At 37.9% G+C, this 16,471-nt stretch overlaps 1 protein-coding gene across 6 annotated transcripts in view; it reads right to left on the bottom strand.

The window, feature by feature from the left end:
• The window catches only part of MACF1 (microtubule actin crosslinking factor 1), a 413,635-nt gene that overhangs the window by 219,641 nt on the left and 177,523 nt on the right, over positions 1–16,471 (bottom strand). For all 6 annotated transcript variants that reach the window (XM_053707285.1, XM_053707286.1, XM_053707290.1 and 3 more), the window contains 2 exons: positions 4,426–4,921; positions 1,237–2,708 (listed from right to left, as the gene is read on the bottom strand). In XM_053707285.1, coding sequence (XP_053563260.1) covers positions 1,237–2,708; positions 4,426–4,921 — 1,968 coding nt within the window. The remainder of the gene's footprint in view (positions 1–1,236; positions 2,709–4,425; positions 4,922–16,471) is intronic.

Genomic DNA, 16,471 nt, shown 5'->3' with positions numbered 1-16,471 from the left:
CAATTCATTTATATAAACTTCACTCAAGCATTTTACAAGGTTGAACGTGTACTACTTTTCATCCCTTTCCTGCACAATTTCTAATTTACTTCTGAAGATAAGCCCTGTACAAGGGACACACAAATGAATACAAGGGAAGCATAAGTGAGATTTATTGTCTGTTTGTTTGGAATCAAGGTCTGCCAGGCAATAATATAATAACTTACTGAGCTGGCCTGTGAAGTCATAACATCCTGCATATAAACACCTCTGTCCATGCAGAAATATCTAGACAACCTAGGCCCTGTCTTTGGCACAACCCAGCTTGTGATCGGCTCATGAAAAAGCACATTCTCTTCCTGTCATTGTCTGAACTTCCCATGAGCTCAGAGGACGCCCCCCTCACTCGAATACCAAAAACAAGGCCCTATAAGGAACAGGCTGATTTAACCCCTTGCTGCAGCACCACAGAGAAAAGTTTTGCACCAGGACAAATAAATAAATGTGTATAATTCATCTCAAGTCATGTAAACTGCTCTTGAGCATCACAACTACTGCATAATTTAGTAAACATGTCACTTTTTTTTTTACAGATAATATATTACCAGTAGAACCTCTTGATCATACACTCATATATATATATATATATATATATATGTGTGTGTGTATGTTATATTATATATATATATATATATATATATATATATATTTATATATATATATATATATATATATATATATATACACACACACAGGGCTTGAAATTTTTACTATAACCAGGCGAGCACAACACATATATATATATATATATATATATATATATATATATATATATATATATATATATATATATATATATATATATATATATATACACAAACACATCAACCAGGGTGCCGGTGAATATTCCAGTACATAGCTCCACATAGACCACACTCACTGAATGTTACAATATTGCAAAGTATTACACTGCCCTCCCCTGGCTACTTCATAATGCCGCCTGGCTCGCAAACGTTTTCTGTGGAGAACACTAAATTTGGGCCCAATAAAAAAAAATGAGTGGATGAGTAACTTTTTTCTCTGTTCATCTGAACTATTATCCCCTGACATGCAAACCATAGTAATATTTTTCCATCCATAACCATATTACATACACATACAAACTAACATCAAATCTAATAATTCTGAGAGTATAATAGAGTTATTATACACCTGCCAAAATTAGATTTATTATAATGCTAAAAATAATACTCTTACCTTAAAATCGTCCAGCTGCTGTTTAATGGTATCCACTTCAGTGCCCACAATGCCTTGTAGAGACCTGCTGCCCTCTGCAGTCGAGATCAGTTGTTTCAGCTCCTTTTGTTTGTTGTTAAAATCTTCTACTTTGGCCAGTGTGGCTTCGAGTTGCTCCTGACGATTCCTGCCTCGTTCAGTCAATTTTACACATTGCTTATTTAATGTTCCAAGCTCCCGTTTTAGCCCCACAAGGTCAGGGCCTCCTTCATTTTCAAGCATGTCTCTGCAATCTTTCTCTGAACATTCAATGTCTGATTTCAAACCCTGCAGAGTATCCAAAAATTTCTGGACATCTTCAGCTTGTGACTTCAAGCTGTCTACATCTCTACCCACTGGACTCATGCTGTCTAAATCATCATCCAGATCAGTCAACTGAGAGAACATCTCCCGAACATGAGCATGGAACTGACCAATCCCTTGCAATTTACTCTCCATAGTCGAACAACACTCATTGACTTCTTGTTTCACAGTTTCATAGTCTTGCTGGACTGCTTCAACCTGATGCACAAGATCAGATACATCAGAGCCTGCTGGGGCATCTTCTACTAATCCCTGGATCAGATCATTTAAGTACTTCACTTGTGTACCCAAAGAGTGAAGTGTGTCTTGCTGGGACCTGATGTTGTCTAGGTTCTTAGTGCTGCATGCTTGAGGGCCAAGGGCTGTGTAAATTTCAAGAACATGTTTTGCTCCTTCCAGCTTCTTATCAATATTTTTAAAACTGTCTTTTAGTTCTTTCATTCTCAAAGACATCTCCTCAATTGAACTAGCTTTAATGTGCAACTCTTCTGTGATGCTGTCTATACGCTGATTTATTTGTGCTTTCTCTTCTAGAATCTCTCTATCATCTACCTCAGTAGCTTCAATTAAAATATCAGCAGTGGTATTCATCATCTCCACGAGGGAACGTTTTTTGTCTATGTCACTTTGCAGCACCTTCGCACGCAGAAGCTGAGCCTCCAATTGCACAAGGTCAAGTGTTACATCCATTCCTTTCATTTGTGTTTCACAATCTTCCAACCATGGCACAAGATCTTCCACATGTCGTCCATATTTCTGAGCCTTCTGAAAACAGTCTTTAAGTTTGCTGTGTCTTTCTGCTGCCTTCTTTCCTAGCTCTTCCCAGTTTGCCTTCAGAGTCAGTAACTGATTCTGCAGAGATGTTTTTTCCTGTCCAGGCTGGGCAGACTGGAGTAGGGACTCACCCTCAGTAACAATCATTTCATAGGTGCCACTGTATTGGTTTAGGCTCTTCTGGAATTCATCTTGCTCCTGTATTAATGTCTGCAACCTTTCTAGCTTGGCAGATACTGGTGGACACTTAGCCTGCTGCATCTGCTTGCTGTCCAACCAGCTTCTAAGCTCATCAAACATCTGCTGGTACTGCTGAGAACTGGCAAGAGCCGTCTGAAGGCGATTCACCCGATCAGCTGAAAGACAAAATTATTGTCAACATTTTACTATAGCTGATGAATGTGCAAACGTTAAGTCATGTAATTATTAGTAAATATCAGTTCTCACAAATGGTTTTCCATGTTACCATATTACTGACAATAGTGTCAACTGCTATAGTCATAACACATTAGTTAATATTTGAATGAATTATTGCATTAAAAATATGCCCTGTGTATCCAATTTCATGAGTAGCCAAATCAACTATGATAAGTAAATGTGCTTCTTGTCTCAAGATTTATCCTACCTCTCCTACAAATAAACATAATCTGTTCAACCAATATATCCCATCAATTAAAAATTACAGCAAAGACTAAGCAAGTAGCAATCTCATACATTCTATTCATCCTCACTGCTGACATCATCACTATCACCCCCACATTCACACAATCTAGAATTACAATAATGACAACTTAAAGTGAATGTAAATTTTGATGCTAAAGTGCCCGGTTTTAAAAAATTTGATTAAAAACAGGGGCACTTTAATTCATCAAAATTTACATTTCACTTGTGTTGTGAAAAAATACTTACCTTTTAATCTTGACAGCCGCTCCAGCTTCCTCCGCCTGTCGCAAAGTCTCTTCCTGGGTCTAAAATGAGGAATCTGTCTTCCTCCAATCACGGCGTTGAATCAGACACTGATTCCCCCCGGGGGGGCGGGGAGCCGTGATTGGAGGATGACCGATCCATCATTTCTGACGTCAGAAATGGCTTGCGATGACCGGGGGAAGCTGGAGCGGCTGTCAAGTTTAAAAGGTAAGCATTTTTTCACGAGTAAAATGTAAATTTTGATGAATTAAAGTGCCCCTGTTTTAAATAAAAATTTTAAAAACCGGGCACTTTAGCATCAAAATTTACATTCACTTTAATTACAAGCTTACATCTACATTATACCATCCATGAATTGTCTTTAACCTAAAAGGACACTGGTTAGTTTAATCTATAACATTTTAGAATTGTTTTATATTTAAATGTATTAATGTCTTTATCAGCCAGTGAGTAGTAGGAAACATAAAACTGATACTGTGGTATTCATTTTCATTTCAATTTAAACAGTTTTTACTGTGAGCCCAAACATATTTTCACCATGTTTAATTCACATGTATGAAATTATGATTAGTGATCCTTAAAAATATTATCTCCAAATTAAAGGGACAGTCTGCAATAGAATTTTTATTGTTGTAAAAGATAGATAATCCCTTTATTACCCATTCCCCAGTTTTGCATAACCAACACAGTTATATTAAAATACTTTTTACCTCTGTGATTACCTTGTATCTAAGAACCTTCTGACAGCCCCCTGATCACATGACTTTGTATTTATTATCTATTGACTTGCATTTAGTACTGTGATGCTGTCTATGTGCTAAATCATATATAACTCCTTGGGCGTGAACACAATGTTATCTATATGGTCCACATGAATTAGCAGTCTCCTGTTGTGAACAGCAAATAAAAAAGCATGTGATAAGAGGCTATCTATAGTGGCTTAGAAACAGGTGGGAATTTAGAGATTTGAATGAAATAAAGTATATTAATATAACAATGATGGTTGTGCAAAGCTAGGGAATAGGTAGTAAAGGTGTTATCTATCTTTTAAACAATAACAATTTTAGTGTAGACTGTCCCTTTAAGTAAATATATCAACATAAGGATTACTGGGAGTATTATAAATTACAAAGAGGAGTTCCTAACCTGCCAAATCTTCCATTCCTTTCAGTGGAAGTGCAACAGTATCCACACGTTTTTGAAGCTCATCCTTAAGGTATGGTTCCACCACAAGATCTGACAATTCGTTGCACAGAACTTGAGCTTCTAAAACCTCATGAGTTAGAGACTCCAGGTCAGATCGGATCTCACTGGTTTCTTGCAGCTGCTGTTTCACGGCATCAGGCTGTGTACCAACAGCCGACTGTGACCCCAGTCTCCTTCCTGCTTGCTTTATTTTGTCCGTCAATCTTTGCAAGACCTCCTGATATTGGGTGCTTTTGATGGTGGCCTGGTCAATCTGTTCAGCCCGGTTATTCAAACGGTTGGTCAACTCTGTCCATTTCTGGCTTACTTCATGGAAGTCTTCCTCAACTTGGCTGGTGGACGGGGACTCGTCTCCTGGTCCAGTTAAGATGCCAAAAGCTGCCTGCTTCAAATCCTCATATTGCTCCTTGCGAGCTTCAAATTCCTTCAGCATAAACTAGAATAGAAATAAAACTGCAGTGTTTGCACAAAGTGACAGGTCTAATACACAAAGTCAAGACACAATAGTAAGTAAACATAAATCAGAAGCCTGAATCCAGAAGGGAATAGTCTGTATATATAATGTGTTCATTCTATTAATAAACTATATAATAAACAGTTCCTCTTTATCTTCCAAGGATTTTATAAATCACAAGGATTTATGTCTATAGTTTATTTAAGAATCACATACAATACACTATTTACATTATCAATGCATGCTCCAAAAAGTCAGCTTATTTGTGAACTTGCTAGGAACAATGCCAGAAGTTTTTTTTTACCTCTCTATAAGCACATACATATTGTGTCCTTCAGTAACCCATGTTCATTTTGTCAAATAAGTGATATTATTAGATTGTTACATTTTATTTATATTAAACCTTGCAAACTTTCTCCATCTACAGATGTTCTTAGAACCACTTAAATCAGACAAAAAGAGTACCTTAAATAAAAAAATGTTGTTTTCATTTTTAGTGTACATGTACCATGCAGATGTGCTGCCTTATACTAATTTTGGTAAGGGGTTAAAGGGACAGTATACACTCATTTTCATATAACTGCATGTAATAGACACTACTATAAAGAATAATATGCACAGATACTGATATAAAAATCCAGTATAAAACTGTTTAAAAACTTACTTAGAAGCTGTCAGTTTGGCTCTGTTGAAAAGGTAGCTGGAAAGCCCACTGCAAGTGGCAAATAAAGACACTCCCCCCCTCCCCCTTCTTTTGCATATGAAAAGACCCTTTACACAAACAGGAGCAAGCTGGAGTAGGTAGTCGAGCGTATTCACATAAAACTTTGGGGCTTGGTTAGGTGTCTGAAAATCAGAGCAATGTTATTTAAAAATAAGCAAAACTATACATTAATTTAAAAAAAAAAAACTTTATGGGCTATATAAATAGATTATCTACAAAACATTTATGCAAAGAAAAAATGAGTGTATAATGTCCCTTTAACCTTTCAATACATGTACTTTCTTAATTAATCTAAGTTACTGCACTAACACACCAGCAACATTGCTGACATCCAATTACCCCTTGCGAATGGTTTATTTTCTCATGGTTAACAAGTATAAAAAGATTGTAGCAGACAAAATCAATCTATACTAAAAGAACAGTAAATTATTCTGATCAGATAAAACAATAATTTACCCCCACACACACACACATATTTTGTCAGTGCATGGTAAGTTTCAAGACAAAGGGTTAGGTCAATTAAATCTATGTCTTAAAGGATGTATTTGCCAAATCTGCAGCCCTACAGTGATAGTAAAGGAGAGATAGTGGATGTGAAGGAAATGCAGCAATAAATGCAGTATTAATATTTAATCCTTAATAATAAAGTCTTACTGTTTTCAAAGCAGATGGCTGCCAATTAAAGCAGGTGATACTGCCAATGAAAAGGCCTAACAACTGTGATATTGCCGACAATGCAGGTGTGCTTCTGCTAAACAAGTGAAGGACAAACTGCACCTGCAGTTTAGCAGAGGAGCAGATGGTAGGCTTTATCCCGTTTTGCCTGTCAACTATCAATAATTTAGATCCACCATTTCAACAATGACAACTATATCTAATCAGAAGCACTTCTATTTCTTTGATGCTTAAAGGGACAGTCTACACCTTAGTCATCTTAAAGTCTTACCTTAGATTAAGCTGCAAACAGCCTCCTGCACCCTTTTCTATATCATGCAGCAGGAACTGTAAAAAAGTTTTTTTAAATGAATATTGTTTCTGGCCACTTTGAAATGGCTGCCACACTCCACCCACTGATGACATCACGATCTGGGCTACATATGGCGTCCACTCACAAAAGACTCACTAGTTGGATTCAACAGACTGTCAATGCTTTTCAGCAGAGTGCAGCCCAGATCGTGATTTCATCAGTAGGTGGAGCTTGGCAGCCATTTGAAAGTGGCCAGAAACAATATTCAGTTTAAATTATTTTTTTTACTGTTCCTGCTGTATGATATAGAAAAAGTGCAGGAGGCTATTTGCAGCTTAATCTAAGGTAAGACTTTAAGAAAACTAAGGTGTAGACTGTCCCTTGAAAGGGATATGAAAGTCAAAATGAAACGTTCATGGTTCAAACAGAGCATTCTCAATTTACTTTATTGAAAAGCATACCTGGATAGGCTCAGGAACAGCAATGCACAACTGTGAGCTAGCAGATGTTTGGTGGCTACACACATATGCCTCTCGTCATTGGCTTAGCAGATGTGTTCAGCTAGGTCCCAGTACTGCATTTCTGTGCTTTACAGACATATATGCACACATAAACACATATGTACAGTATACATATACATGTCTAAAGATGGATATGTATATATATATATATATATATATATATATATATATATATATATGTGTGTGTGTGTGTTTGTGTGTGTGTGTGTGTGTACATATGTATGTATTTATATATGTATTTACAGACATATATACACATAAATACATATGTAGACATATATTTAAGTGCATTAGAGCCCTTTGCAGTTAAGTAGATGAAAACATGAAAAAACCTATTTATGCAATATTCATATTTAATAAAGGTTTTAACTATGCATTTACTGTAATTATTTGACATTACAATGTTCTGCACATAGGGGATTTTTAAAAATAGATATTTATATATATATATAATTATATATATATATATATATATATATATATATATATATATATATATATATATATAATTGTGCAAAAATCATATATATATATATATATATATATATAAATATATATAGATAGATATAAAAATATGAATTTATGAATAAATAGAACATTTTTTTTTCTATGTGAATAACAATTGAATGTGAAATATTCATATCTTCATGTCGATTAGCGCACTCAATAATATGGGATCGGGTTTGCGAGAGAGTAGGGTGTTAGATTCCCCCCCCCCCCCCACACACACACACTTTTTTTGCTCCATCGACTTCTTTGTGGGAATAAATTATTGCGTGCACGATATTGTAAGTCCGCCTTTTTACGCGTTAGCTGTTTACTTCCAACTTGTAATACGAGCGCAACCAGACGCATGCAAAAAGCTTACTTCTAGCGCAGTTAGCACTCAAGCATTAAATAGTGCTCAACTTGTAATCTGGCCTTTATTTGGCAGATGCCAGCCCACTAAATCAGCATTGCTTTTCTAATAATCATAATATTTCTTTACTATATATTTTAAAGTGATAGTAAACTTTCCCCTTTCTCTAAACAGATCCGGAATGTTAATGATATTTTAGATGGTGTTTAATTCATCAGTTGTTTTGAAGATGCACTATAACTTTTTAACGTAGCACTGAAATTCAAATTCCCTGGGCTCCTGCTGCCCACTTCAAAGTAATATTTTTGTTGAGCTATCAGTTTGAAATATTCTCCAATCTGCACTCTAGCTACAATAAAAGTGCAATTTAACTAGAGCGCTGATTTGAGAACCGTTAGCTCTACAAAAATATTACTTTTGAAGTGGGCGGCCGGAGCCTGGGGAATTTGAATTTCAGCGCTACGTTAAAAAGTAAGTTATAGTGCATCTTCATTACAACTGATGAATTTAACTCCATCTAAAATATCACTGACATTCTAGACCTGTTTAGACAAAGGAGAAAGTTTACTATAACTTTAAATAATAATATTAAACATTAATTGTAACTAGATGTACCTAATTCTCTCATTTATAAAGACATCTAAAAGACTCTATAACTGATTTCTGTCTTTTCATCCCCTAATTTCTCCAAATTGTATTTTCCTACTTGATTCAACACCTTTTAGAAACACAATTTATAGCTGATTTACTTGACTGGTTTCTACTCTTTTACTATTCTTTCTACAGTGTTTTATGATCTCACGCATTGGCGTGCAACGGTCCTAATAGTACATCGCAATTTTGGCTTTGTATTGTATTTTTAATCCATAAAGTATTTTCAATGACTTATTACTATACCAGATCCAAAGTATTAAACATATTGGAAACTGCTCCTTTAGGATTATTCTTGCAACAGAAAAACATAATTTATGTAAGAACTTACCTGATAAATTCATTTCTTTCATATTAGCAAGAGTCCATGAGCTAGTGACGTATGGGATATACATTCCTACCAGGAGGGGCAAAGTTTCCCAAACCTCAAAATGCCTATAAATACACCCCTCACCACACCCACAAATCAGTTTAACGAATAGCCAAGAAGTGGGGTGATAAGCAAAAAGTGCGAAGCATAAATATAAGGAATTGGAATAATTGTGCTTTATACAAAAAAATCATAACCACCACAAAAAAGGGTGGGCCTCATGGACTCTTGCTAATATGAAAGAAATGAATTTATCAGGTAAGTTCTTACATAAATTATGTTTTCTTTCATGTAATTAGCAAGAGTCCATGAGCTAGTGACGTATGGGATAATGACTACCCATGATGTGGATCTTCCACGCTAGAGTCACTAGAGAGGGAGGGATAAAATAAAGACAGCCAATTCCGCTGAAAATAATCCACACCCAAACAAAGTTTAAAACTTATAATGAAAAAAACTGAAAATATAAGCAGAAGAATCAAACTGAAACAGCTGCCTGAAGTACTTTTCTACCAAAAACTGCTTCAGAAGAAGAAAACACATCAAAATGGTAGAATTTAGTAAAAGCATGCAAAGAAGACCAAGTTGCTGCTTTGCAAATCTGAACAACCGAAGCTTCATTCCTAAACGCCTAGGAAGTAGAAACTGACCTAGTAGAATGAGCTGTAATCCTTTGAGGCGGAGTTTTACCCGACTCGACATAAGCATGATGAATTAAAGATTTCAACCAAGATGCCAAAGAAATGGCAGAAGCCTTCTGACCTTTCCTAGAACCGGAAAAGATAACAAATAGACTAGAAGTCTTTCGGAAAAATGATGAGAAAGACACCAAGAAATATAAGTCTTCCAGATATCTCCCTAGATACGGATTTACGAGCCTGTAACATAGTATTAATCACAGAGTCAGAGAAACCTCTTTGACTAAGAATCAAGCGTTCAATCTCCATACCTTTAAATTTAAGGATTTGAGATCCTGATGGAAAAAAGGACCTTGTGACAGAAGGTCTGGTCTTAACGGAAGAGTCCACGGTTGGCAAGAGGCCATCCGGACAGGATCCGCATACCAAAAACCTGTGAGGCCATGCTGGAGCCACCAGCAGAACAAATGAGCATTCCTTCAGAATCTTGGAGATTACTCTTGGAAGAAGAACTAGAGGCGGAAAGATATAGGCAGGATGATACTTCCAAGGAAGTGACAACGCATCCACTGCTTCCGCTTGAGGATCCCTGGATCTGGACAGATACCTGGGAAGTTTCTTGTTTAGATGAGAAGCCATCAGATCTATTTCTGGGAGACCCCATATTTGAACAATCTGAAGAAATACCTCTGGGAGAAGAGACCATTCGCCCGGATGAAACGTGTGGCGACTGAGATAATCCGCTTCCCAATTGTCTATACCTGGGATATGAACCGCAGAAACTAGACAGTAGCTGGATTCCGCCCATACCAGAATTCGAGATACTTCTTTCATAGCCAGAGGACTGTGAGTCCCTCCTTGATGATTGATGTATGCCACAGTTGTGACATTGTCTGTCTGAAAACAAATGAATGATTCTCTCTTTAGAAGAGGCCAAGACTGAAGAGCTCTGAAAATTGCACGGAGTTCCAAAATATTGATCGGTAATCTCACCTCCTGAGATTCCCAAACCCCTTGTGCTGTCAGAGACCCCCACACAGCTCCCCAACCTGTAGGACTTGCATCTGTTGAAATTACAGTCCAGGTCGGAAGAACAAAAGAAGCCCCCTGAACTAAACGATGGTGATCTGTCCACCACGTCAGAGTGTCGTACAATCGGTTTTAAAGATATTAATTGAGATATCTTTGTGTAATCCCTGCACCACTGGTTCAGCATACAGAGCTGAAGAGGCCGCATGTGAAAACGAGCAAAGGGGATCGCGTCCGATGCCGCAATCATAAGACCTAGAATTTCCATGCATAAGGCTACCGAAGGGAAAGATTGTGACTGAAGGTTTTGACAAGCTGATATCAACTTTAGACGTCTCATGTCTATCAAAGATAGAGTCATGGATACAGAATCTATCTGAAACCTAAAAAGGTTACCTGTGTCTGAGGAATCAATGAACTTTTTGGTAAATTGATCCTCCAACCATGATGTTGAAGAAACAACACAAGTCGATTCGAATGAGATTCTGCTAAATGTGAAGACTGAGCAAGTACCAAGATATCGTCCAAATAAGGAATACCACAATACCCTGTTCTCTGATTACAGACAGAAGGGCACCGAGAACCTTCGAAAAAATTCTTGGAGCTGTGGCTAGGCCAAACGGCAGAGCCACAAACTGGTAATGCTTGTCTAGGAAAGAGAATCTCAGAAACTGATAGTGATCTGGATGAATCGGAATATGCAGATATGCATCCTGTAAATCTATAGTAGACATATAATGCCCTTGATGAACAAAAGGCAGGATAGTCCTTACAGTTACCATTTTGAATGTTGGTATCCTTACATAACGATTCAATATTTTTAGATCCAGAACTGGTCTGAAGGAATTTTCCTTCTTTGGTACAATGAAGAGATTTGAATAAAACCCCAGTCCCTGTTCCAGAACTGGAACTGGCAAAATTACTCCAGTCAACTCTAGATCTGAAACACATTTCAGAAATGCTTGAGCCTTCGCTGGGTTTACTGGCACACGGGAAAGAAAAAATCTCTTTGCAGGAGGCCTTATCTTGAAGCCAATTCTGTACCCTTCTGAAACAATGTTCTGAATCCAAAGATTGTGAACGGAATTGATCCAAATTTCTTAGAAAAAACGTAATCTGCCCCCTACCAGCTGAGCTGGAATGAGGGCCGCACCTTCATGTGGACTTAGGAGCTGGCTTTGATTTTCTAAAAGGCTTGGATTTATTCCAGACTGGAGATGGTTTCCAAACTGATACCGCTCCTGAGGATGAAGGATCAGGTTTTTGTTCCTTGTTGTGACGAAAGAAACGAAAATTATTTTTACCCTGGAAAGAAAGGGAAAGCAGAGTAGACTTAGAAGATATATCAGCATTCCCAGGTCTTAAGCCATAAAGCTCTTTCTAGCTAAAATAGCTAAGACATATACCTGACATCAACTCTAATGATATCAAAGATGGCATTACAAATAAAATATTAGCATGTTGAAAATAAAAATGCTATGAGAATTATGATCTGTTACTTGTTGCCCCATCAACTTTAGGGATTTTTGTCCCAAAAACTCTAATCTGTCAGATGGCACAGGATATAATTGCTTAAAACGTTTAGAAGGAGTAAATTAATTACCCAAATTATTCCATTCCCTGGAAATTACTTCAGAAATAGCACTAGGGACAGGAAAAACTTCTGGAATAACTACAGGAGATTTAAAAACCTTATCTAAACGTTTAGATTTAGTATCAAGAGCAGAATCCTCAATTTCTAATGCAATTAGGACTTCTTTAAGTAAAGAACGAATAAATTTCATTTTAAATAAATATGAAGATTTATCAGCATCAACCTCTGAGACAGAAACCTCTGAACCAGAAGAACCATTATCAGTATCAGAATGATGATGTTCATTTAAAAATTCATCTGAAAAAAAGAGAAGTTTTAAAAGACTTTTATGTATACTAGAAGGAGAAATAACAGACATAGCCTTCTTAATGGATTTAAAAAATAAAATCTCTTATGTTATCAGGAACACTCTGAAATTAGATGTTGACGGACAGCAACAGGTAATGTAACAGTACTAAAGGAAATTTTATCTGCATTAATAAGTTTGACATGACATGCAATACAAATAACAGCTGGAGAAAACAGATACCAAAAGTTTATAGCAGACTTAGCTTGGTAGCTCCAGCACTGTGCAGTGATTTTCCTGTAGTATCTTCTGACTCAGTTGCAACGTGGAACATCTTGCAATATGTAAAAGAAAAAAAACAACATATAAAGCAAAATTGATCAAATTCCTTAAATGACAGTTTCAGGAATGGGAAAAAAAATGCCAGTGAACAAGCTTCTAGCAACCAGAAGCAATAAATAATGAGACTTAAATAATGTGGAGACAAAAATGACGCCCATATTTTTTAGCGCCAAAAAAGACGCCCACATTATTTGGCGCCTAAATGCTTTTGGCGCCAAAAAATGACGCCACATCCGGAACGCCGACATCTTTGACGCAAAATAACGTCAAAAAATGACGCAACTTCCGGCGACACGTATGACGCCGGAAACGGAAAAGAATTTTTGCGCCAAAAAAGTCCGCGCCAAGAATGACGCAATAAAATGAAGCATTTTCAGCCCCCGCGAGCCTAACAGCCCACAGGGAAAAAAGTCAAATTTTTAAGGTAAGAAAAAAATGATTGAAACAAATGCATTATCCCCAAATATGAAACTGACTGTCCTGAAAAATAAGGAATGTTGAACATCCTGAGTCAAGGCAAATAAATGTTTGAATACATATATTTAGAACTTTATAAAAAAGTGCCCAACCATAGCTTAGAGTGTCACAGAAAATAAGATTTACTTACCCCAGGACACTCATCTACATGTTGTAGAAAGCCAAACCAGTACTGAAACGAAAATCAGCAGAGGTAATGGTATATAAATAAGAGTATATCGTCGATCTGAAAAGGGAGGTAAGAGATGAATCTCTACGACCGATAACAGAGAACCTATGAAATAGACCCCGTAGAAGGAGATCATTGAATTCAAATAGGCAATACTCTCCTCACATCCCTCTGACATTCACTGCACGCTGAGAGGAAAACCGGGCTCCAACCTGCTGCGGAGCGCATATCAATGTAGAATCTAGCACAAACTTACTTCACCACCTCCATAGGAGGCAAAGTTTGTAAAACTGATTTGTGGGTGTGGTGAGGGGTGTATTTATAGGCATTTTGAGGTTTGGGAAACTTTGCCCCTCCTGGTAGGAATGTATATCCCATACGTCACTAGCTCATGGACTCTTGCTAATTACATGAAAGAAAGGCTGGTTTTGAAAGTTGAAACAAACCACCACCACCACCCATAGAAAAAATATACTTCCTACAGACTAAGCCCATTTGAATGCTATTTCAAATACAAAAAATGAACCTACCCATATAATACTGAATAATACCTAATAATTCAGCTGGTACAACAAATAATTGGAAGCACATTAAAGGGAAATTTATTTTAAAGTTGTGTTCCTATAAATTAACAATTACTATTGCTGCTTATTTGTACATACATTTTCATTTTCAAAACAGGAATGAATGGTGAACATTAGCAGGACAGTGCTCCAAAAAATTTAAAGAATCTGAATATCTCAGATTCTTCAAGAAGAGTTACCATATTGTCTTAAAGATTGTCAATTTACATAGATAACTTAAATTATGCTTACCTGATTATTTTCTCTTCTTCTGACAAAAAGAGTCCACAGCTGCATTCATTACTTTTGGGAATTCAGAACCTGGCCACCAGGAGGAGGCAAAGACACCCCAGCCAAAGGCTTAAATACCTCCCCCACTTCCCTCATCCCCCAGTCATTCTGCCAAGGGAAAAAGTAACAGTAGGAGAAATATCAGGGTGAAACATGTGCCAGAAGAAGAAACTAAATTACAGCCGTTCATCGATAAACGCGGGCGGGGAGCTGTGGACTCGTCCCGTCAGAAGAAAAGAAAATTATCAGGTAAGCATAATAAGTTTTTCTTCTTAAACGGGAAGAGTCCACAGCCATTCATTACTTTTGGGAAAACAATACCCAAGCTGTAGAGGACACTGAATGCAAACAAAGGGCGGGTACAAAAAGGCGCTTCAAAAGGCACTACAGCCTGAAATTACCCAATACCCTAAAAAAAACTGAAGAGGAAAAACCGGAAGCCCAGGTAACTGCTCATTAGTTACACAACCTGCAAAACCGTGCTAGGGACCACTCAAAATCCCCAGAGTCCGCTGAACAAAAAAGCCTTCGAGGAGCCGGCCCTGTGGCTCTCGACTCCCAAGAAGCGTACCGCCGACCTAAAGGACAAGAACCTCTATCTACCCCTGAGAGGGAGAACAGAGGACCCAATAAAAGATCCAAAGGACCATCAAACAAGGGAAGAAAGAAAACTCAAAAGCAAAACTTAGAGCAAACCCAAGGTTGCTACAGGACCACTGCCCAGGGAGACGAACTCCCTAGAAGGGCAAGGACCAGAAAGATAAATTCCATCTCAGAAAAAAACGATCACTAGGATGACCAGAGGGCCACCCTCCGATCCACGACACAGCACCATACAACCTATGGTGCTCCAAATACTCGAGTTCCCCATTGTATCATAGTCCAGACGAAAACCCGTCAGACTAGATAAGCATAGACAGGGCAATTGTCCTAGCAGCTAAAAAAAGAGCTCTCTGTGAGAACACAGAGCCACCTCTAAACAAGAACTCGCGATGGCCAATCTCCAGGCAGCAAAGCTGACCCTAAGCCAATGTGGGACCTCATCCCACCGAGATTCGCCGAGAAACATCGGCAACAGCTCCCGTCCAGAAAAAATCCGAACTCCAAGGAGTGTCCCATCCCAGCAGCAGACGCCACCAGTAGAGAGATGGACATCTAGAGCCCCCCCACCGAAGGGGATAACAGACTCGATAAAAGTACATGGTCAATACTTAACAGAGCAGACCGATCCCTGACCTTCACTCCAAGGTAATGGTCTCAGCCCAAAGGCTGGTAAAGACCGAAGACAAAGAGTACCAAAAACTCTGCCCAGACCTCCGAAGAGAAGGAATGGGTCTGTAAGGGAGCGAAACCCCCGAGTAGAGCTCTGATCACTTACTTAAAACTGGCATGCTACCATGAGCCGTGACAGAAACTGCGTGCTCGGATTCCAGAACTCCTATACGGCTGACTTCCCTAAACAGGGAACACTCCCAAAAGGAAGATAGAACTCTGACCCACCGAGTCCTAATACCAGAATCCAGCCCCGTGATCCTGAGTTCGCAAGGAAGGAAAAAAAAAACTCTGAAGTGAAAAAAACATAATTTATGTAAGAACTTACCTGATAAATTCATTTCTTTCATATTAGCAAGAGTCCATGAGCTAGTGACGTTATGGGTATATACATTCCTACCAGGAGGGGCAAAGTTTTCCCAAACCTTAAAATGCCTATAAATACACCCCTCACCACACCTCACGAAATTCAGTTTAAACGAATAGCCAAGAAGTGGGGTGATAAGAAAGGAGCGAAAGCATCAAAAAAATAAGGAATTGGAAGAATTGTGCCTTATACAAAAAAAAATCATAAACCACCCACAAAAAAAGGGTGGGCCCTCATGGACTCTTTGCTAATATGATAGAAATGATTTATCAGGTAAGTTTCTTACATAAAATTATGTTTTCTTTCATGTAATTAGCAAGAGTCCAATGAGCTAGTGACGTATGGGATAATAAATACCCAAGATGTTGGAACTGTCCAACGCAAAGAGTCACTAGAGACGGAGAGGGATAAA

The sequence above is a fragment of the Bombina bombina genome, chromosome 3, assembly GCF_027579735.1.
Source record: "Bombina bombina isolate aBomBom1 chromosome 3, aBomBom1.pri, whole genome shotgun sequence".
Classification (NCBI taxonomy): domain Eukaryota; kingdom Metazoa; phylum Chordata; class Amphibia; order Anura; family Bombinatoridae; genus Bombina; species Bombina bombina.
The sequence above is the reverse complement of the archived record's forward strand: the minus strand, read 5'-3'. Positions and strand labels throughout refer to the sequence as shown.